Source organism: Oreochromis niloticus, linkage group LG17, assembly GCF_001858045.2.
Source record: "Oreochromis niloticus isolate F11D_XX linkage group LG17, O_niloticus_UMD_NMBU, whole genome shotgun sequence".
Taxonomy (NCBI): domain Eukaryota; kingdom Metazoa; phylum Chordata; class Actinopteri; order Cichliformes; family Cichlidae; genus Oreochromis; species Oreochromis niloticus.
The window spans coordinates 26,186,744-26,207,792 of NC_031981.2; the positions used below are offsets into that span (position 1 = coordinate 26,186,744).

General features: G+C 46.2%; 1 protein-coding gene across 1 annotated transcript; it reads right to left on the bottom strand.

Annotated features, from left to right (window-relative positions):
* Nucleotides 1-7,641: 7,641 nt before the first annotated feature.
* LOC112842690 (bromodomain-containing protein DDB_G0280777-like) lies at nt 7,642-12,536 on the bottom strand. The gene is made up of 7 exons (XM_025899855.1): nt 12,001-12,536; nt 10,439-10,792; nt 10,238-10,396; nt 8,413-8,996; nt 8,140-8,241; nt 7,868-8,035; nt 7,642-7,748 (listed from the first exon to the last, which is right to left on the bottom strand). Exons 1-6 carry the CDS (start codon nt 12,391-12,393, stop codon nt 7,942-7,944), a joined length of 1,686 nt encoding a protein of 561 aa, XP_025755640.1. The 5' UTR covers nt 12,394-12,536; the 3' UTR covers nt 7,642-7,748; nt 7,868-7,941.
* Nucleotides 12,537-21,049: the final 8,513 nt, after the last annotated feature.

Here is a 21,049-nt window from a genome sequence, read left to right on the forward strand (position 1 = left end):
GCGGAGAGTGCTTTCGAGCGCTTTCCTTATAAAATGCCGTTTTTACCGTTTCTTCCCGCAGTAAATATAAACAACTATAGTATTCAGGAAACAAACAAACAAACATTGCATATATTTTTTTTTATCATAACTCTGGTTTTACGTGGCCTATCAACACAATTTAAAAACTGGTATAAAGTCCATACTTTTCCCGTCAATTGTTCCGTCTGTCCTGCTCACATCTCCAATGGTTGTAAACGTGGCTTCACTCCACATCAGCCACGCCGCTTTGCTAGCTAAAACACCGGTGTCGGCACATAAGGACGCTGTCATAGCCTGTTAATGACGTTCATTAGCTGCGTATATACTAATGTGACTCGCATCATTGGCTGGAGCAGCCATTCACCGGTCACTTACAGACTCACACTGCAAAACAGAATGAATCGTTAACATATTTATTTTAATTCAATTCAGATTAGATTTATGTTTTTTTGTGCGCAATGCAGATTTTCTGTGCGCAGAGACTGTGCCACCAGTGCGCGATTACGCACACGCGCAGCTTGCAACAACATTGAGATGAGTAGACTCATCTCTTTGCTTGTCCTGGTAGACCTTAGATCAACGTTCAGTGGTGCTGACCACAACATTTTATTACAGAGATTAGCACATGGCAAAGGAATTGAAGGTACTACACTGCACTGTTTTGAATATCTATCTCATATAGTCCACTTTGTTGTAATTAGAGAGTCTTTCTTCACACACTAATATTAATTATGAAGCTCCACAAGGTTTCTTTAATTTCCTGCTTTTAAAATCAGATAAAACTGAGGTTGTTATACCTGGCACTAAAACCTAAGAAAAATGGTGTCTTACCAGATGCTTACTCTGAATGGTATTGCATTGGCCTTCAGTAACACTGTGAGGAAAATTAGAGTCATTTTGACCAGGATATGTCCCTCATTGTGCATATTAAAAAAAATATGTAGGCCTGCTTTCCTGGATTTGCTTGGTATTTAAACAATTAGAAACATTCTATCTTGGAGTGATGCCCAAAAACTAGCTCATACATTTATTGCTTCTGTGGTGAACTATTGTAATTTATCATTAGCAGGTTTCCCTAAAAGCACCCTGAAAAGCATTCAGCTGATCCAAAATGCTAAAGCAAGAGTATTGAAAGGCACTAGAAAAAGAGAACATATTTCTCCCATATTAGCTTCTCTGCAACCACTGTGCATTATTTTCCATATATACCTTTAACACAGTTAACATCTGTTGTCAGATCATTTTTATGGTTAGCAGGATAAAGCATTCTCCAAACTAAACCAGCTCTCCAATGTGGAAGCAGTCTTTTTCCACTGCAGTAACCCTAACTGTAAGTTGCACTCATGCACTTTCTTTTCCCACGATTTGACTCCTATTGAGAATCACAATCACAGAACAGCCTTTTGTGGTATGGACTTATCACAAAGCTATTTTCCTACCTTCCTACCATTTACCACAACTTATCCTCCTAGTTTCAGAACCTTCTCTCTCACTATTTCACTTCAGAGTCTAGTCCATCCTCCCGAGACAATATTTTGATATTTTGACTTCTACTTGTGTAGTGGTGGGTGCAATCACTTGGGGAGTGAATGACTTGATGAAGCAGTCTCAACAGTCTGAGCCAGTTCACACTGCCACCCCCACCCCCCAACCACCCACCCACCAGGGCAATAACATTGTCATGATATTAAATGACATATTTGACATATTGTCCAAAGCAGTACACTTCATTCCACTCTTATTCTACTCCCCAAATTACCAAGTATCTCAAACAGCTTGGTTACACATGATTCAGGATGTGCTTAGCTCCAGGCATAGTCAGGTGTAGTCTCAAGTCATCAAGTCCATAATTTATTTTCCAGGTTTAGAGAACTTTCTGAAGCATTAGCAGTAAAAGTTAGTCTGTCTTCCGGTTTTCGCCAGCAATCTAACAGACAGCGTTAAGACTGAAAGCTTTAAGCAGCTTTTAGTGGCATCACTCTCTCCAACTATTCATTCTAGACCTTACAGCTGTCTTAGATAGAATGTACTCACAATCCACAACAAGAGGTTAGTTTTTGTTTTGAGTCAGGCTGAGAAGTTTTATTAAGCACTGCATGGAAGGAGCAACTGCTTGTTAATGTCTACAAACACTATTAACTGTGAACTATATTGTACATTTATATTTGTGCAGGCATTTCTTTTAGAAATGCAAATTACATAAAATTTAAATTAACAAATGATTCCATGGCTCTTTCTTGTACTTGATCATTAAAAAATTAAAAGCAAAGGTATTTGTTGTTAGTTTTTCATTTATTTATTTTCAAATATTTTGCCTCATATCTGTGATTTGACTGATAGCTATGATATAAGAAGAAATGAATGAACATTTTCAAAGTGTGGTGATTCCATAATTACTATCTGGATGTGGAAGGAGTGTCTGTTTAGTTGCTGCCTAAATTTATATTATATTTTCATTACATCAATTCAATTTGGATCTTTATGATGTCACTGTTTTAAAGTACTTTAGGTGTTTTAAAGTACTTTAGATATTTTAAAGAAGAAACAAATGCTGAGCAATTTAGACTAAAATGAAAAAGTCTGAAAATTAAAAATGCTTCAACCTTCTTCCTTTTCAATTATCCACAAATGTATTTCCAACAGTGTGATCATAAGCTGCATAAATTAATAGCCCATACACATACAAATCCATACACCAGTAGAGTACAATAATAAGCAATAAAAGTGGAAACAAGTCTCTTTTTGCATCAAAAGACAAGCAAGACGCTATTCTAAAGTAAAAATTGAGGTTCAGTTTCAATTGTTTTATCAGTTGCAGAATGAGAGATATAAAAGAGAGTGAATTATAATCAAGACAATAATTAACATTCAGTGATTTAAATATCAATCAAAACACAAGAGTGTTAGCTCCATTTTCTGCCTCCCATACTTGTCATCAGCGGCATTGCTACAGTGTACAGAAAAATCCCACCAAAATGTCTGTTGAAATCTTTATTATTATCACTTGTATATAATACAATATATATAATACATGTATTATATATATTGTATATAATACAATCATTTGTATATAAAGATTACACACCAAGGCCATTTGAAAAGGGGTAATTATATGTTAAATATTTATCCTTCCCAAACATTAACTAGACTCTTTAAAAATATATATATCTGTCATAATGTTTAACTAAACAAAGAGGAGTGAACATAGGTCTGCCATCAGCTGAAATTGCTTCTTGTCTTTTTTTATTGGTAGTCTTGCAGCTTTCCCTCAGTTAATTACCTATTTTCTAATACAGAGTAAAAAGAAGTAGTCCCAGTAGAAAATGGATTACATTAATTCTAATATAAGATGCATTACTTGTTGTCATTATAGTTGTGGGTGACTGAGACGATGAGGTTGAGTCGCCTGAAACTGGGGTGGCAGAGGTGGTTACACTAGATGTAGTTAGAGGAACAGTTCTCCTGGATGGTGCCACAGTTGTTGTTAGAGAATAAACAGTGGATCTTGGGGTAGCTCTTGTGGTGATTGTAGAGGCTTTTGTCAGGGTCGACGAGACAGTTGTTGTGGTTGGGGGTTCAGTGGTCAGCGTTGGAGCAGCTCCTGTACTGGTTGTTGCAGCAATGGTTGTCATTGGTGGGACAATTGTTGTAATTGGTGCCACGGTTATTGAGGTTGGAGTTGCTTTTCTTGTGGTTGGAACAGCTCTTGTTGTTGTAGGAGCAGCTGTTGTTGTTTTTGGTGCAGCAGTAGTGGTGGTTGGAGCAGTTTTTCTTGTGGTTGTAGTTGGTGTTGGTGCTGAAGTTGTTGTAGTTGCAGCTCTTGTTGTTGTTGAGGATGGAACAGCTGTTGTTATTATTTGTGCCTCAGATGTTTTTGTGGTTGGGATAGTTGTTATTTTGGTATGAGAAGCATTTGTTGTTGGTTGTGTGACAGTGGATGTAGGTTGCGCAATTGCTGTCATTGGAACAACTGTTGTGGATCGTTCCACATGTGCAGAGTTTTGGCAAGCTGTTGCTTTTGTTGGAGTAGCTTTCGTTGTCTTTATTGCAGCACTATTAATGGTGGAAGCTGATGTTGTTGTAGTTGAAGCAGCTGTTGTTGTTATTGGAGAAGCTCTTGTCATTGGGGAAAGAGTTGCTGTGGGTGCAGCAGGTGTTGTTGTTAGAAGAGGTGTTGTTGTGGTTTGAGCAACTCTTATGGCTGTTGGTGTTGCTGTCGTGGATGGTGCCACAGTGGTCGTGGTTGGAGCGGCTGTTGTAGTGCTTGGTGGCACTATTGTGGATTGTGCTGCAGTGGTTGCGGTTGGTGTAGCTGTTGTGTCAGTTAGAGAGGAACTGGATGAAGTTGGTGCTGCTGTCATGGATGGTGCCGCAGTTGTTGTGGTTGTTGGAGAGGGAGCTGTTGTGGTTATTGGTGCAGCTGTTGTGGATGGTCCCGTAGTTGTTGTTGTTGTAGCTGCAAATGTTGTTGATGGAGGAGTTGTTGTGATTGATGGTTCCGTAAATTTCGTAGTTGCAGCCGCAACATTTGTGGTTGTTGGTGCTGCAGTGGTGGTGGTTTGTGCTGCTGTCGTGGATAGTCCTGCAGTTGTTATTGTTAGAGCCGCACTTGTTGTGGTTGGAGCGGTTGTTGCTGCCACAATGGTGGTGGGTGGTGCTCCTGTAGTGGATGGTTCAGCAGTTGTCGTTGTTGGAGCAGCAACTGTTGTGAATGAAGCCGGAGTTGTCGTAGTTGTGGACACCGCAGTGGTTGTTGTTGGTGCAGTGCTTCTTGCTGTTGGTGCTGCAATGGTGGTGGTTTGTGCTGCTGTCCTGGCTTGTCCCGCAGTTGTTGTGGTTAGAGCCGTACTTGTTTTTGTTGGTGCAGTTGTTGTGGTTGTTGGTCCTGTACTGGTGGCTGTTTTTGATGCCGCCACTGTTGTGGTTGGTGCAGCTGTTGTGGTTGTTTGTCCCACAGTGGGGGTGGTTGGCCATGCTTTTGTGGATTGTCCTGCAGTTGTTGTGGATGCTCCCGCAGTTGTTGTGATTAGAGTCGCACTTGTCATGGTTGGTGCCTCAGTGGTGGTGGTTGGTGCTGCTGTCGTGGCTTGTCCCGCAGTTGTTGTGGTTAGAGTAGCACTTGTCATGGTTGGAGTAGCTGTTGTACCTGTTGGTCCTGCTGTAGTGGATAATCCAGCAATTGATGTGGCAGTGGTTGTGGACAGTTCAGCTGTCGTGGATTGTCCTGCAGCTTTCGTAGTTGCAGCCGCAGTTATTGTGGTTGTTGATGTCGCAGTGATTGTAGTTGGTGCAGTTGTTGTGGTATTTGGTGCTGCTGTAGTAGATGGTGCAGCAGTTGTCGTTGGTAGAGTCGCACTTATCATGGTTGGAGCAGCTGTTGTGGTTGTTGGTACTGGTGTCATGGATTGTCCCGCAGTTGTTGTGGATGGTCCCGCACTTGTTTTGGTTAGATTCGCACTTGTCATGTTTTCGGTTGCTGCTGTTGTGGATAGTCCCGCAGTTGTTGTTGTTGGAGCAGCAACTGTTGTGGTTGGAGCAGCTGTTGTGATTGTTGGTGCCAGAGTGGTGGTGCTTGGTTGGCCTGTCGTGGATGATCCCGCAGTTGTCGTTGTTGGAACTGCAACTGCTGTTATTGGAGCAGCAGTTGTAATGATTGTTGATGCAGCAGAGTTTGTAGATAGTTCAGGTGTTGTGGATGGTTCTGCAGGTTTTGTAGTCAAAACCGCAACTGCTGTGGTTGGAGTGGCTTTTGTGGTTGTTGGTGCCTCATTGGTGGTGGTTGGTGCTGCTGTTGTGGATTTCCCCGCAGTTGTCATTGTTGGAGCCGCAACTGTCGTGGTTGGATTGGCTTTTGTGGTTGTTGGTGCCGTAGTGGTGGTGGTTGGTGCTGCTGTCGTGGCTTGTCCCGCAGTGGTTCTGGTTAGAGTAGCACTTGTCATGGTTGGAGTAGCTGTTGTACCTGTTGGTCCTGCTGTAGTGGATAATCCAGCAGTAGTCATTGTCGGAGTCACAACTATTGTGGTTGGAGCCGCAGTTGTCGTTGTTGTTGTTAATGCCGCAGTGGTAGTGGTTGAAGCAGCTGTTGTGGTTTTTTGTCCCACAGTGGGGGTGGTTTGTCCTGCTGTTGTGGATTGTCCTGCAGTTCTTGTGGATGCTCCCGCAGTTGTGGTTAGAGTTGCACTTGTCAGGGTTGTGGTTGCTGCTGTCGTGGATGGTCCTGCAGTTGTTGTTGTTGAAGCAGCAACTGTTGTGGTTGGAGTCGGAGTTGTAATGATTGTTGATGCGGCAGTGGTTGTGGACAGTTCAGCTGTCGTTGATTGTCCTGCAGCTTTCGTAGTTGCAGCCGCAGTTATTGTGGTTGTTGATGTCGCAGTAATTGTAGTTGGTGCAGTTGTTGTGGTGGTTGGTGCTGCTGTAGTAGATGGTCCAGCAGTTGTCGTTGGTAGAGTCGCACTTGTCATGGTTGGAGCAGCTGTTGTGGTTGTTGGTACTGCTGTCGTGGATTGTCCCGCAGTTGTTGTTGTTGGAGCAGCAACTGTTGTGGTTGGAGCAGCTGTTGTGATTGTTCGCACCAGAGTGGTGGTGCTTCGTTCGGCTGTCGTGGATGATGCCGCAGTTGTCGTTGTTGGAGCTGCAACTGCTGTTATTGGAGCAGCAGTTGTAATGATTGTTGATGACGCAGAGTTTGTAGATAGTTCAGGTGTTGTGGATGGTTCTGCAGGTTTTGTAGTCACAACCGCAACTGCTGTGGTTGGAGTGGCTGTTGTGGTTGTTGGTGGCTCATTGGTGGTGGTTGGTGCTGCTCTAGTGGATTTCCCCGCAGTTGTCATTGTTGGAGCTGCAACTGTTGTGGTTGGATTGGCTTTTGTGGTTGTTGGTGCCGCAGTGGTGGTGGTTGGTGCTGCTGTCGAGAATTGTCCCACAGTTGTTGTGGTTGTTGGTGCTGCAGTGGTGGTTGTTGGTGCTGCTGTAGTTGATGGTCCAGCAGTTGTTGTTGTTAGAGATGCAAATGTTGTTATTTCAGCTGCAGTTATTTTGGTTGGTAGTGCTGAGGTGGTGGTTGTTGGAGCAGCAACTGTCGTGGTTGGACCTGCAGTTGTCATGGTTTTGGATGTCGCAGTGGTTGTGGTTGGTGCAGTTGTTGTGGTTGTTGGTGCACCTTTTGTTGATGGTGCCGCAGTGGTCATATGTTGAGCAGCTTTTGTGGTAGTTATAGGTTCAGTGGTCGTGGTTGGCGCAACTGATTTTGTGGTTGGTACTGCAGTTGACTCCGTCTGTGCTGCATTTGTGGTTTGAGCAATTGTTTTTGTGGTGTGTGTTGTAGTTGTCATGGATGAAGTACAGGTTGGCCCACTTATGATGGTACCAACTTTTTGCATGAAAGGTAGAGAACCCAGGCGTGTCACAGCTGCACACAGGTTTCTAGATGCACAGCCGTAAGCTGGAAAAGCCTTGGGGCCGTCAATCACTGCAGATGAAAATCACAGTTTGAAAAATTTCTTATATTTTTCATTTGCAGATTTCATCATACATCTTATATGTGTGTTTAAATGACATCATCTTTAAAGACAAATTTAAAGATGATCTTTGTTAAAGTATGCATGATGAAGACTCACTGATGGATTGAATGCACTGGTCTTCCACTCCCTGACACTGTAATGGAGTGTTGCACAGAGGGGTGGAACAAACGTTACATAGTCGGCCATTATGTGACTGAGGATTAGGGGCTGAAACAGAAAAGATCATCATTTTATTTTAAAACAGAGAAGATTTCAGCAAATATCAAAGTATTGTTTCTTATTGTTTGATTGTGGCTTCAATAAAACACATATTGATTTGTACTTACCAGCCAGAGTTTTTGAGTTGCAGCTATCTGTTTTGCAGCACGTGGCAGATGCAAGAGCACTTTGATTACCCAAGTTAACTGAAAATGTCTGAGAGCCCGTAGCTGGACACAGGGAGGAAGATGCACATGCCTTGTAGATTTGCATTGCCGTAGTTCCAGATGAGGAAGCTGCAAATTCACAGTTAATTTATTTATGTTGAGGAAAAAAACAAATAATCTCAGAGTATTCGGTATTTAATGAAGTGTATGAAATAATATGAAGAAAAGATTACCTAAAATAGTAGCTGTAATACACATCGTCTCTGAAGAACATGTTTTTAGTGCTGTGCTTGAACACATCTGATCTATGCAGGTGTGACACTGAAGGGCTCCAGCTGAAATCAGGAGAGAAAGAATTAAAAGGTTGCAATTAAAATGAAAAATTGCAGGTTTTTGAATACTCAAGGATACTTGGATTATTACAGAGACTGTATCTCTTCTTTTTCTTTCTCAGTAATTGATGAAAAGCAGTAAATGGCAGTATATTTGGATTGTTTCTGATATACCGGCTGTTGTGGTCTTTGGTGTGGCAGTGGTCGGGGTCGGTACAGCTGTTGTCGTGGTTGGAACGGTTGTTGTTGAAGTGGCAGCTGTTGTGGTTGCTGCTGTTGTGAATGGTCCTGCAGTTGTCGTTGTTGGAGCAGCAACTGTTGTGGTGGAAGCCGAAGTTGTTGTGGTTGTTGATGTCGCAGTGGTTCTGGTTGGTGTTGCAGTGGTGGTTGTTGATGCTGCTGTAGTAGATGGTCCAGCAGTAGTTGTTGTTGTTGAAGTGGCAGCTGTTGTGTTTGGAGCAGAGTTTATGGTTGTTGGTGCTGCAGCGGTGGTTGTTGGTGCTGCAGCGGTGGTTGTTGGTGCTTCTGTAGTGGATGGTCCAGCTGCAGTCGTTGTTGGAGTCGCAAATGTTGTGGTTGGAGCCGCAGTTGTCGTTGTTGTTGATGCCGCAGTGGTTGTGAGTGGTGCACCTGTTGTGGTTGTTTGTCCCACAGTTGTTGTGGTTGGTCCTGCTATCGTGGATTGTCCCGCAGTTGTTGTGGATGGTCCTGCAGTTGTTGTTGTTGGAGCCGCAACCGTTGTGGTTGGAGTCGCAGTTCTAATGATTGTTGATGTTGCAATGGTTGTGGTTGGTGCAGTTGTTGTGGCTGTTGGTGCTGCAGTTGTGGTGGTTGGTGCTGCTGTCGTGGATGGTCCCGCAGTTGTCATTGTTGGAGCAGCAACTGTTGTGGTTGGACCTGCAGTTGTCGTGGTTTTGGATGTCGCAGTGGTTGTGGTTGGTGCAGTTGATGTGGGTTTTGATGTCGCAGTGGTTCTGGTTGGTGCAGTTGTTGTGGTTGTTGGTGTTGCAGTGGTGGTTGTTGATGCTGCTGTAGTAGATGGTCCAGCAGTTGTTGTTGTTGTTGAAGTGGCAGCTGTTGTGTTTGGAGCAGAGTTTGTGGTTGTTGGTGCTGCAGCGGTGGTTGTTGGTGCTTCTGTAGTGGATGGTCCAGCTGCAGTCGTTGTTGGAGTCGCAAATGTTGTGGTTGAAGCCGCAGTTGTCGTTGTTGTTGATGCCGCAGTGGTTGTGAGTGGTGCACCTGTTGTGGTTGTTTGTCCCACAGTTGTTGTGGTTGGTCCTGCTATCGTGGATTGTCCCGCAGTTGTTGTGGATGGTCCTGCAGTTGTTGTTGTTGGAGCTGCAAATGTTGTGGTTGGTGCAGTTGTTGTGGTTGTTGGTGCTGCAGTGGTGGTTGTTGGTGGTGCTGTAGTGGATTGTCCCGCAGTTGTTGTGGATGGTCCCGCAGTTGTTGTGGTTAGAGTCGCACTTGTCATGGTTGTGGTTGCTGCTGTCGTGGATGGTCCCGCAGTTGTCGTTGTTGGAGCAGCAACTGCTGTGGTTGGAGCCGCAGTTGTTGATGTCACAGTGGTTGTGGTTGGTGCAGTTGTTGTTGTTGTTGTTGGTGCAGTGGTGGTTGTTGGTGCTGCTGTAGTTGAGGATGCTCCCACAGTTGTTGTGGTTACAGCTGCACTCGTCGTGGTTGGTGCAGCATTTGTGGTTGTTTGTCCCACACTGCTGGCTGTGTGTGCTGCTGTCGTGAAATGTCCTGTAGTTGTTGTTGTTAGGGCCACAACTGCTGTGGTTGGAGCAACTGTTGTGACTGTTGGTGCCACAGTGGTGGTGCTTGGTTCGGCTGTCGTGGATGGTCCAGCAGTTGTCGTTGTTTGAGCTGCAACTGTTGTTGTCGGAGCCGCAGTTGTAATGATTGTTGATGCGGCAGTGGTTGTGGACAGTTCAGCTGTCGTGGATTCTCCTACAGCTTTCGTAGTCGCAGCCACATTTGCTGTGGTTGTACTTGCTGTTGTTGTCGTTGGTGCCACAGTGGTGTTGCTGTGTTTGGCTGTTCCACTCCGTGGATGGTGCCGCAGCATTTGTTGTTGGAGCCGCAACTGTTGTGGTTGAAGCTGCAGTTGTCGTTGTTGTTGGTGCCGCAGTGGTTGTGAGTGGTGCACCTGTTGTGGTTGCATGTCCCACAGTTGTTGTGGTTGGTTCTGCTATTGTGGATTGTCCCGCAGTTGTTGTGGATGGTCCTGCAGTTGTTGGTGTTGGAGCCGCAACTGTTGTGGTTGGATTGGCTTTTGTGGTTGTTGGTGCCCCAGTTGTGGTGGTTGGTGCTGCTGTAGTAGATTGTCCAGCAGTTGTTGTTGTTGTTGTTGAAGTGGCAGCTGTTGTGTTTGGAGCAGAGTTTGTTGTTGTTGTTGTTGCAGCGGTGGTTGTTGGTGCTTCTGTAGTGGATGGTCCAGCTGCAGTCGTTGTTGGAGTTGCAAATGTTGTGGTTGAAGCCGCAGTTGTCGTTGTTGTTGATGCCGCAGTGGTGGTGCTTGGTTCGGCTGTCGTGGATGGTCCAGCAGTTGTCATTGTTGGAGCTGCAACTGCAACTGCTGTGGTTGGAGTCGCAGTTGTAATGATTGTTGATGCACGCAGTAAATGGTTGTGGTTGGTTCAGCTGTTGTCGATGTTTCCACAGATTTTGTAATTGGAGCCGCAACCGTTGTGGTTGGAGTCGCAGTTGTAATGATTGTTGATGTTGCAACGGTTGTGGTTGGTGCAGTTGTTGTGGCTGTTGGTGCTGCAGTGGTGGTTGTTGGTGCTGCTGTAGTGGATTGTCCCGCAGTTGTTGTGGATGGTCCCGCAGTTGTTGTGGTTAGAGTCGCACTTGTCATGGTTGTGGTTGCTGCTGTCGTGGATGGTCCAGCAGTTGTCGTTGTTTGAGCTGCAACTGTTGTGGTCGGAGCCGCAGTTGTAATGATTGTTGATGCGGCAGTGGTTGTGGACAGTTCAGCTGTCGTGAATGCTCCTGCAGCTTTCGTAGTCGCAGCCACATTTGCTGTGGTTGTAGTAGCTGTTGTTGTCATTGGTGCCACAGTGGTGTTGCTTTGTTTGGCTGTCGTGGATGGTGCCGCAGCATTTGTTGTTGGAGCCGCAACTGTTGTGGTTGAAGCCGCAGTTGTGGTTGTTGTTGATGCCGCAGTGGTTGTGAGTGGTGCACCTGTTGTGGTTGTTTGTCCCACAGTTGTTGTGGTTGGTTCTGCTATCGTGGATTGTCCCGCAGTTGTTGTGGATGGTCCTGCAGTTGTTGTTGTTGGAGCCGCAACCGTTGTGGTTGGAGTCGCAGTTCTAATGATTGTTGATGTTGCAACGGTTGTGGTTGGTGCAGTTGTTGTGGCTGTTTGTGCTGCAGTCGTGGTTGTTGGTGCTGCTGTAGTGGATTGTCCCCCAGTTGTTGTGGCTGGTCCCGCAGTTGTTGTGGTTAGAGTCGCACTTGTCATGGTTGTGGTTGCTGCTGTCGTGGATGGTCCCGCAGTTGTCGTTGTTGGAGCAGCAACTGCTGTGGTTGGAGCCGCAGTTGTTGATGTCACAGTGGTTGTGGTTGGTGCAGTTGTTGTTGTTGTTGTTGGTGCAGTGGTGGTTGTTGGTGCTGCTGTAGTTGAGGATGCTCCCACAGTTGTTGTGGTTACAGCTGCACTCGTCGTGGTTGGTGCAGCATTTGTGGTTGTTTGTCCCACACTGCTGGCTGTGTGTGCTGCTGTCGTGAAATGTCCTGTAGTTGTTGTTGTTAGGGCCACAACTGCTGTGGTTGGAGCAACTGTTGTGACTGTTGGTGCCACAGTGGTGGTGCTTGGTTCGGCTGTCGTGGATGGTCCAGCAGTTGTCGTTGTTTGAGCTGCAACTGTTGTTGTCGGAGCCGCAGTTGTAATGATTGTTGATGCGGCAGTGGTTGTGGACAGTTCAGCTGTCGTGGATTCTCCTGCAGCTTTCGTAGTCGCAGCCACATTTGCTGTGGTTGTACTTGCTGTTGTTGTCGTTGGTGCCACAGTGGTGTTGCTGTGTTTGGCTGTCGTGGATGGTGCCGCAGCATTTGTTGTTGGAGCCGCAACTGTTGTGGTTGAAGCTGCAGTTGTCGTTGTTGTTGGTGCCGCAGTGGTTGTGAGTGGTGCACCTGTTGTGGTTGCATGTCCCACAGTTGTTGTGGTTGGTTCTGCTATTGTGGATTGTCCCGCAGTTGTTGTGGATGGTCCTGCAGTTGTTGGTGTTGGAGCCGCAACTGTTGTGGTTGGATTGGCTTTTGTGGTTGTTGGTGCCCCAGTTGTGGTGGTTGGTGCTGCTGTAGTAGATTGTCCAGCAGTTGTTGTTGTTGTTGTTGAAGTGGCAGCTGTTGTGTTTGGAGCAGAGTTTGTTGTTGTTGTTGTTGCAGCGGTGGTTGTTGGTGCTTCTGTAGTGGATGGTCCAGCTGCAGTCGTTGTTGGAGTTGCAAATGTTGTGGTTGAAGCCGCAGTTGTCGTTGTTGTTGATGCCGCAGTGGTGGTGCTTGGTTCGGCTGTCGTGGATGGTCCAGCAGTTGTCATTGTTGGAGCTGCAACTGCAACTGCTGTGGTTGGAGTCGCAGTTGTAATGATTGTTGATGCCGCAGTGGTTGTGGTTGGTTCAGCTGTTGTCGATGTTTCCACAGATTTTGTAATTGGAGCCGCAACCGTTGTGGTTGGAGTCGCAGTTGTAATGATTGTTGATGTTGCAACGGTTGTGGTTGGTGCAGTTGTTGTGGCTGTTGGTGCTGCAGTGGTGGTTGTTGGTGCTGCTGTAGTGGATTGTCCCGCAGTTGTTGTGGATGGTCCCGCAGTTGTTGTGGTTAGAGTCGCACTTGTCATGGTTGTGGTTGCTGCTGTCGTGGATGGTCCAGCAGTTGTCGTTGTTTGAGCTGCAACTGTTGTGGTCGGAGCCGCAGTTGTAATGATTGTTGATGCGGCAGTGGTTGTGGACAGTTCAGCTGTCGTGAATGCTCCTGCAGCTTTCGTAGTCGCAGCCACATTTGCTGTGGTTGTAGTAGCTGTTGTTGTCATTGGTGCCACAGTGGTGTTGCTTTGTTTGGCTGTCGTGGATGGTGCCGCAGCATTTGTTGTTGGAGCCGCAACTGTTGTGGTTGAAGCCGCAGTTGTGGTTGTTGTTGATGCCGCAGTGGTTGTGAGTGGTGCACCTGTTGTGGTTGTTTGTCCCACAGTTGTTGTGGTTGGTTCTGCTATCGTGGATTGTCCCGCAGTTGTTGTGGATGGTCCTGCAGTTGTTGTTGTTGGAGCCGCAACCGTTGTGGTTGGAGTCGCAGTTCTAATGATTGTTGATGTTGCAACGGTTGTGGTTGGTGCAGTTGTTGTGGCTGTTTGTGCTGCAGTCGTGGTTGTTGGTGCTGCTGTAGTGGATTGTCCCCCAGTTGTTGTGGCTGGTCCCGCAGTTGTTGTGGTTAGAGTCGCACTTGTCATGGTTGTGGTTTCTGCTGTCGTGGATGGTCCCGCAGTTGTCGCTGTTGGAGCAGCAACTGCTGTGGTTGGAGCTGCAGTTGTTGTGGTTGTTGATGCTGCAGTGGTGGTTGTTGGTGCTGCTTTAGTGGATTGTCCCCCAGTTGTTGTGGCTGGTCCCGCAGTTGTTGTGGTTAGAGTCGCACTTGTCATGGTTGTGGTTTCTCCTGTCGTGGATGGTCCCGCAGTTGTCGTTGTTGGAGCAGCAACTGCTGTGGTTGGACCCGCAGTTGTTGTGGTTGTTGATGTCGCAGCGGTGGTTGTTGGTGCTTCTGTAGTGGATGGTCCAGCTGCAGTCGTTGTTGGAGTCGCAAATGTTGTGGTTGAAGCCACAATTTTCGTTGTTGTTGATGCCGCAGTGGTTGTGAGTGGTGCACCTGTTGTGGTTGTTTGTCCCACAGTTGTTGTGGTTGGTCCTTCTATCGTGGATTGTCCCGCAGTTGTTGTGGATGGTCCTGCAGTTGTTGTTGTTGGAGCTGCAACTGTTGTGGTTGGAACAACTGTTGCGATTGTTAGTGCCACAGTGATGGTGCTTGGTTCGGCTGTCGTGGATGGTCCAGAAGTTGTTATTGTTGGAGCTGCAACTGTTGTGGTTGGAGTCGCAGTTGTAATGATTGTTGATGCCGCAGTGGTTGTGGTTGGTTCAGCTGTTGTCGATGTTTCCACAGATTTCGTAATTGGAGCAGCAACCGTTGTGGTTGGAGTCGCAGTGGTCATGGGTTGAGCAGTTTTTGTGGTAGTTATAGCTTCAGTGGTCGTGGTTGGCTCAACTGATTTTGTGGTTGGTACTGCAGTTGCCTCCGTCTGTGCTGCATTTGTGGTTTGAGCAATTGTTTTTGTGGTGTGTGTTGTAGTTGTCATGGATGAAGTACAGGTTGGCCCACTTATGATGGTACCAAGTTTTTGCATGAAAGGTAGAGAACCCAGGCGTGTCGCAGCTGCACACAGGTTTCTAGATGCACAGCCGTAAGCTGGAAAAGCCTTGGTGCCGTCAATCACTGCAGATGAAAAATCACAGTTTGAAAAATTTCTGGTATTTTTAATTTGCAGATTTCATCATACATCTTATATGTGTGTTTAAATGACATCATCTTTAAAGACAAATTTAAAGATGATCTTTGTTAAAGTATGCATGATGAAGACTCACTGATGGATTGAATGCATTGTTCCTCCACTCCCTGACACTGTAATGGAGTGTTGCACAAAGGGGTGGAACAAACATTACATAGTCGGCCATTATGTGACTGAGGATTAGGGGCTGAAACAGAAAAGATCATCGTTTTATTTTAAAACAGAGAACATTTCAGCAAATATCAAAGTATTGTTTCTTATTGTTTTATTGTGGCTTCAATAAAACACATATTGATTTGTACTTACCAGCCAGAGTTTTTGAGTTGCAGCTATCTGTTTTGCAGCACGTGGCAGATGCAAGAGCACTTTGATTACCCAAGTTAACTGAAAATGTCTGAGAGCCCGTAGCTGGACACAGGGAGGAAGATGCACATGCCTTGTAGATTTGCATTGCCGTAGTTCCAGATGAGGAAGCTGCAAATTCACAGTTAATTTATTTATGTTGAGTAAAAAAAAATAATCTCAGAGTATTCGGTATTTAATGAAGTGTATGAAATAATATGAAGAAAAGATTACCTAAAATAGTAGCTGTAATACACATCGTCTCTGAAGAACATGTTTTTAGTGCTGTGCTTGAACACATCTGATCTATGCAGGTTTGACACTGAAGGGCTCCAGCTGAAATCAGGAGAGAAAGAATTAAAAGGTTGCAATTAAAATGAAAAATTGCAGGTTTTTGAATACTCAAGGATACTTGGATTATTACAGAGACTGTATCTCTTCTTTTTCTTTCTCAGTAATTGATGAAAAGCAGTAAATGGCAGTATATTTGGATTGTTTCTGATATACCGGCTGTTGTGGTCTTTGGTGTGGCAGTGGTCGGGGTTGGTACAGCTGTTGTCGTGGTTGGAACGGTTGTTGTTGTTGAAGTGGCAGCTGTTGTGGTTGCTGCTGTTGTGAATGGTCCTGCAGTTGTCGTTGTTGGAGCAGCAACTGTTGTGGTGGAAGCCGAAGTTGTTGTGGTTGTTGATGTCGCAGTGGTTCTGGTTGGTGTTGCAGTGGTGGTTGTTGATGCTGCTGTAGTAGATGGTCCAGCAGTAGTTGTTGTTGTTGAAGTGGCAGCTGTTGTGTTTGGAGCAGAGTTTATGGTTGTTGGTGCTGCAGCGGTGGTTGTTGGTGCTTCTGTAGTGGATGGTCCAGCTGCAGTCGTTGTTGGAGTCGCAAATGTTGTGGTTGGAGCCGCAGTTGTCGTTGTTGTTGATGCCGCAGTGGTTGTGAGTGGTGCACCTGTTGTGGTTGTTTGTCCCACAGTTGTTGTGGTTGGTCCTGCTATCGTGGATTGTCCCGCAGTTGTTGTGGATGGTCCTGCAGTTGTTGTTGTTGGAGCTGCAACTTTTGTGGTTGGAACAGCTGTTATGATTGTTAGTGCCCCCGTGGTGGTGCTTGGTTCGGCTGTCGTAGATGGTCCAGCAGTTGTCATTTTTGGAGCTGCAACTGTTGTGGTTGGAGTCGCAGTTGTAATTATTGTTGATGCCGCAGTGGTTGTGGTTGGTTCAGCTGTTGTCGATGTTTCCACAGATTTCGTAATTGGAGCAGCAACCGTTGTGGTTGGAGTCGCAGTTCTAATGATTGTTGATGTTGCAATGGTTGTGGTTGGTGCAGTTGTTGTGGCTGTTGGTGCTGCAGTTGTGGTGGTTGGTGCTGCTGTCGTGGATGGTCCCGCAGTTGTCATTGTTGGAGCAGCAACTGTTGTGGTTGGACCTGCAGTTGTTGTGGTTTTGGATGTCGCAGTGGTTGTGGTTGGTGCAGTTGATGTGGGTTTTGATGTCGCAGTGGTTCTGGTTGGTGCAGTTGTTGTGGTTGTTGGTGTTGCAGTGGTGGTTGTTGATGCTGCTGTAGTAGATGGTCCAGCAGTTGTTGTTGTTGTTGAAGTGGCAGCTGTTGTGTTTGGAGCAGAGTTTGTTGTTGTTGTTGTTGCAGCGGTGGTTGTTGGTGCTTCTGTAGTGGATGGTCCAGCTGCAGTCGTTGTTGGAGTTGCAAATGTTGTGGTTGAAGCCGCAGTTGTCGTTGTTGTTGATGCCGCAGTGGTGGTGCTTGGTTCGGCTGTCGTGGATGGTCCAGCAGTTGTCATTGTTGGAGCTGCAACTGCAACTGCTGTGGTTGGAGTCGCAGTTGTAATGATTGTTGATGCCGCAGTGGTTGTGGTTGGTTCAGCTGTTGTCGATGTTTCCACAGATTTTGTAATTGGAGCCGCAACCGTTGTGGTTGGAGTCGCAGTTGTAATGATTGTTGATGTTGCAACGGTTGTGGTTGGTGCAGTTGTTGTGGCTGTTGGTGCTGCAGTGGTGGTTGTTGGTGCTGCTGTAGTGGATTGTCCCGCAGTTGTTGTGGATGGTCCCGCAGTTGTTGTGGTTAGAGTCGCACTTGTCATGGTTGTGGTTGCTGCTGTCGTGGATGGTCCAGCAGTTGTCGTTGTTTGAGCTGCAACTGTTGTGGTCGGAGCCGCAGTTGTAATGATTGTTGATGCGGCAGTGGTTGTGGACAGTTCAGCTGTCGTGAATGCTCCTGCAGCTTTCGTAGTCGCAGCCACATTTGCTGTGGTTGTAGTAGCTGTTGTTGTCATTGGTGCCACAGTGGTGTTGCTTTGTTTGGCTGTCGTGGATGGTGCCGCAGCATTTGTTGTTGGAGCCGCAACTGTTGTGGTTGAAGCCGCAGTTGTGGTTGTTGTTGATGCCGCAGTGGTTGTGAGTGGTGCACCTGTTGTGGTTGTTTGTCCCACAGTTGTTGTGGTTGGTTCTGCTATCGTGGATTGTCCCGCAGTTGTTGTGGATGGTCCTGCAGTTGTTGTTGTTGGAGCCGCAACCGTTGTGGTTGGAGTCGCAGTTCTAATGATTGTTGATGTTGCAACGGTTGTGGTTGGTGCAGTTGTTGTGGCTGTTTGTGCTGCAGTCGTGGTTGTTGGTGCTGCTGTAGTGGATTGTCCCCCAGTTGTTGTGGCTGGTCCCGCAGTTGTTGTGGTTAGAGTCGCACTTGTCATGGTTGTGGTTTCTGCTGTCGTGGATGGTCCCGCAGTTGTCGCTGTTGGAGCAGCAACTGCTGTGGTTGGAGCTGCAGTTGTTGTGGTTGTTGATGCTGCAGTGGTGGTTGTTGGTGCTGCTTTAGTGGATTGTCCCCCAGTTGTTGTGGCTGGTCCCGCAGTTGTTGTGGTTAGAGTCGCACTTGTCATGGTTGTGGTTTCTCCTGTCGTGGATGGTCCCGCAGTTGTCGTTGTTGGAGCAGCAACTGCTGTGGTTGGACCCGCAGTTGTTGTGGTTGTTGATGTCGCAGCGGTGGTTGTTGGTGCTTCTGTAGTGGATGGTCCAGCTGCAGTCGTTGTTGGAGTCGCAAATGTTGTGGTTGAAGCCACAATTTTCGTTGTTGTTGATGCCGCAGTGGTTGTGAGTGGTGCACCTGTTGTGGTTGTTTGTCCCACAGTTGTTGTGGTTGGTCCTTCTATCGTGGATTGTCCCGCAGTTGTTGTGGATGGTCCTGCAGTTGTTGTTGTTGGAGCTGCAACTGTTGTGGTTGGAACAACTGTTGCGATTGTTAGTGCCACAGTGATGGTGCTTGGTTCGGCTGTCGTGGATGGTCCAGAAGTTGTTATTGTTGGAGCTGCAACTGTTGTGGTTGGAGTCGCAGTTGTAATGATTGTTGATGCCGCAGTGGTTGTGGTTGGTTCAGCTGTTGTCGATGTTTCCACAGATTTCGTAATTGGAGCAGCAACCGTTGTGGTTGGAGTCGCAGTGGTCATGGGTTGAGCAGTTTTTGTGGTAGTTATAGCTTCAGTGGTCGTTGTTGGCTCAACTGATTTTGTGGTTGGTACTGCAGTTGCCTCCGTCTGTGCTGCATTTGTGGTTTGAGCAATTGTTTTTGTGGTGTGTGTTGTAGTTGTCATGGATGAAGTACAGGTTGGCCCACTTATGATGGTACCAAGTTTTTGCATGAAAGGTAGAGAACCCAGGCGTGTCGCAGCTGCACACAGGTTTCTAGATGCACAGCCGTAAGCTGGAAAAGCCTTGGTGCCGTCAATCACTGCAGATGAAAAATCACAGTTTGAAAAATTTCTGGTATTTTTAATTTGCAGATTTCATCATACATCTTATATGTGTGTTTAAATGACATCATCTTTAAAGACAAATTTAAAGATGATCTTTGTTAAAGTATGCATGATGAAGACTCACTGATGGATTGAATGCATTGTTCCTCCACTCCCTGACACTGTAATGGAGTGTTGCACAAAGGGGTGGAACAAACATTACATAGTCGGCCATTATGTGACTGAGGATTAGGGGCTGAAACAGAAAAGATCATCGTTTTATTTTAAAACAGAGAACATTTCAGCAAATATCAAAGTATTGTTTCTTATTGTTTTATTGTGGCTTCAATAAAACACATATTGATTTGTACTTACCAGCCAGAGTTTTTGAGTTGCAGCTATCTGTTTTGCAGCACGTGGCAGATGCAAGAGCACTTTGATTACCCAAGTTAACTGAAAATGTCTGAGAGCCCGTAGCTGGACACAGGGAGGAAGATGCACATGCCTTGTAGATTTGCATTGCCGTAGTTCCAGATGAGGAAGCTGCAAATTCACAGTTAATTTATTTATGTTGAGTAAAAAAAAATAATCTCAGAGTATTCGGTATTTAATGAAGTGTATGAAATAATATGAAGAAAAGATTACCTAAAATAGTAGCTGTAATACACATCGTCTCTGAAGAACATGTTTTTAGTGCTGTGCTTGAACACATCTGATCTATGCAGGTTTGACACTGAAGGGCTCCAGCTGAAATCAGGAGAGAAAGAATTAAAAGGTTGCAATTAAAATGAAAAATTGCAGGTTTTTGAATACTCAAGGATACTTGGATTATTACAGAGACTGTATCTCTTCTTTTTCTTTCTCAGTAATTGATGAAAAGCAGTAAATGGCAGTATATTTGGATTGTTTCTGATATACCGGCTGTTGTGGTCTTTGGTGTGGCAGTGGTCGGGGTTGGTACAGCTGTTGTCGTGGTTGGAACGGTTGTTGTTGTTGAAGTGGCAGCTGTTGTGGTTGCTGCTGTTGTGAATGGTCCTGCAGTTGTCGTTGTTGGAGCAGCAACTGTTGTGGTGGAAGCCGAAGTTGTTGTGGTTGTTGATGTCGCAGTGGTTCTGGTTGGTGTTGCAGTGGTGGTTGTTGATGCTGCTGTAGTAGATGGTCCAGCAGTAGTTGTTGTTGTTGAAGTGGCAGCTGTTGTGTTTGGAGCAGAGTTTATGGTTGTTGGTGCTGCAGCGGTGGTTGTTGGTGCTTCTGTAGTGGATGGTCCAGCTGCAGTCGTTGTTGGAGTCGCAAATGTTGTGGTTGGAGCCGCAGTTGTCGTTGTTGTTGATGCCGCAGTGGTTGTGAGTGGTGCACCTGTTGTGGTTGTTTGTCCCACAGTTGTTGTGGTTGGTCCTGCTATCGTGGATTGTCCCGCAGTTGTTGTGGATGGTCCTGCAGTTGTTGTTGTTGGAGCTGCAACTTTTGTGGTTGGAACAGCTGTTATGATTGTTAGTGCCCCCGTGGTGGTGCTTGGTTCGGCTGTCGTAGATGGTCCAGCAGTTGTCATTTTTGGAGCTGCAACTGTTGTGGTTGGAGTCGCAGTTGTAATTATTGTTGATGCCGCAGTGGTTGTGGTTGGTTCAGCTGTTGTCGATGTTTCCACAGATTTCGTAATTGGAGCAGCAACCGTTGTGGTTGGAGTCGCAGTTCTAATGATGTTGATGTTGCAATGGTTGTGGTTGGTGCAGTTGTTGTGGCTGTTGGTGCTGCAGTTGTGGGTGGTGGTGCTGCTGTCGTGGATGGTCCCGCAGTTGTCATTGTTGGAGCAGCAACTGTTGTGGTTGGACCTGCAGTTGTTGTGGTTTTGGATGTCGCAGTGGTTGTGGTTGGTGCAGTTGATGTGGGTTTTGATGTCGCAGTGGTTCTGGTTGGTGCAGTTGTTGTGGTTGTTGGTGTTGCAGTGGTGGTTGTTGATGCTGCTGTAGTAGATGGTCCAGCAGTTGTTGTTGTTGTTGAAGTGGCAGCTGTTGTGTTTGGAGCAGAGTTTGTGGTTGTTGGTGCTGCAGCGGTGGTTGTTGGTGCTTCTGTAGTGGATGGTCCAGCTGCAGTCGTTGTTGGAGTCGCAAATGTTGTGGTTGAAGCCGCAGTTGTCGTTGTTGTTGATGCCGCAGTGGTTGTGAGTGGTGCACCTGTTG

What these genes read in the sequence shown, in the direction of transcription:
- LOC112842690 (XM_025899855.1), bottom strand. Translation starts at nt 12,393, where the DNA reads ATGCAACCACAACAGGTGCACCACTCACAACCACTGCGGCACCAACAA. An exon ending in TCCAACCACAGCAGTTGTGG is followed by an intron (nt 10,793 to 12,000) that starts CCCTAACAACAA and finishes CTCCAACAATGA; the next exon opens with CAACTGCTGGACCATCCACG. An exon ending in ACCAAAGACCACAACAGCCG is followed by an intron (nt 8,242 to 8,412) that starts GTATATCAGAAA and finishes TCCTGATTTCAG; the next exon opens with CTGGAGCCCTTCAGTGTCAC.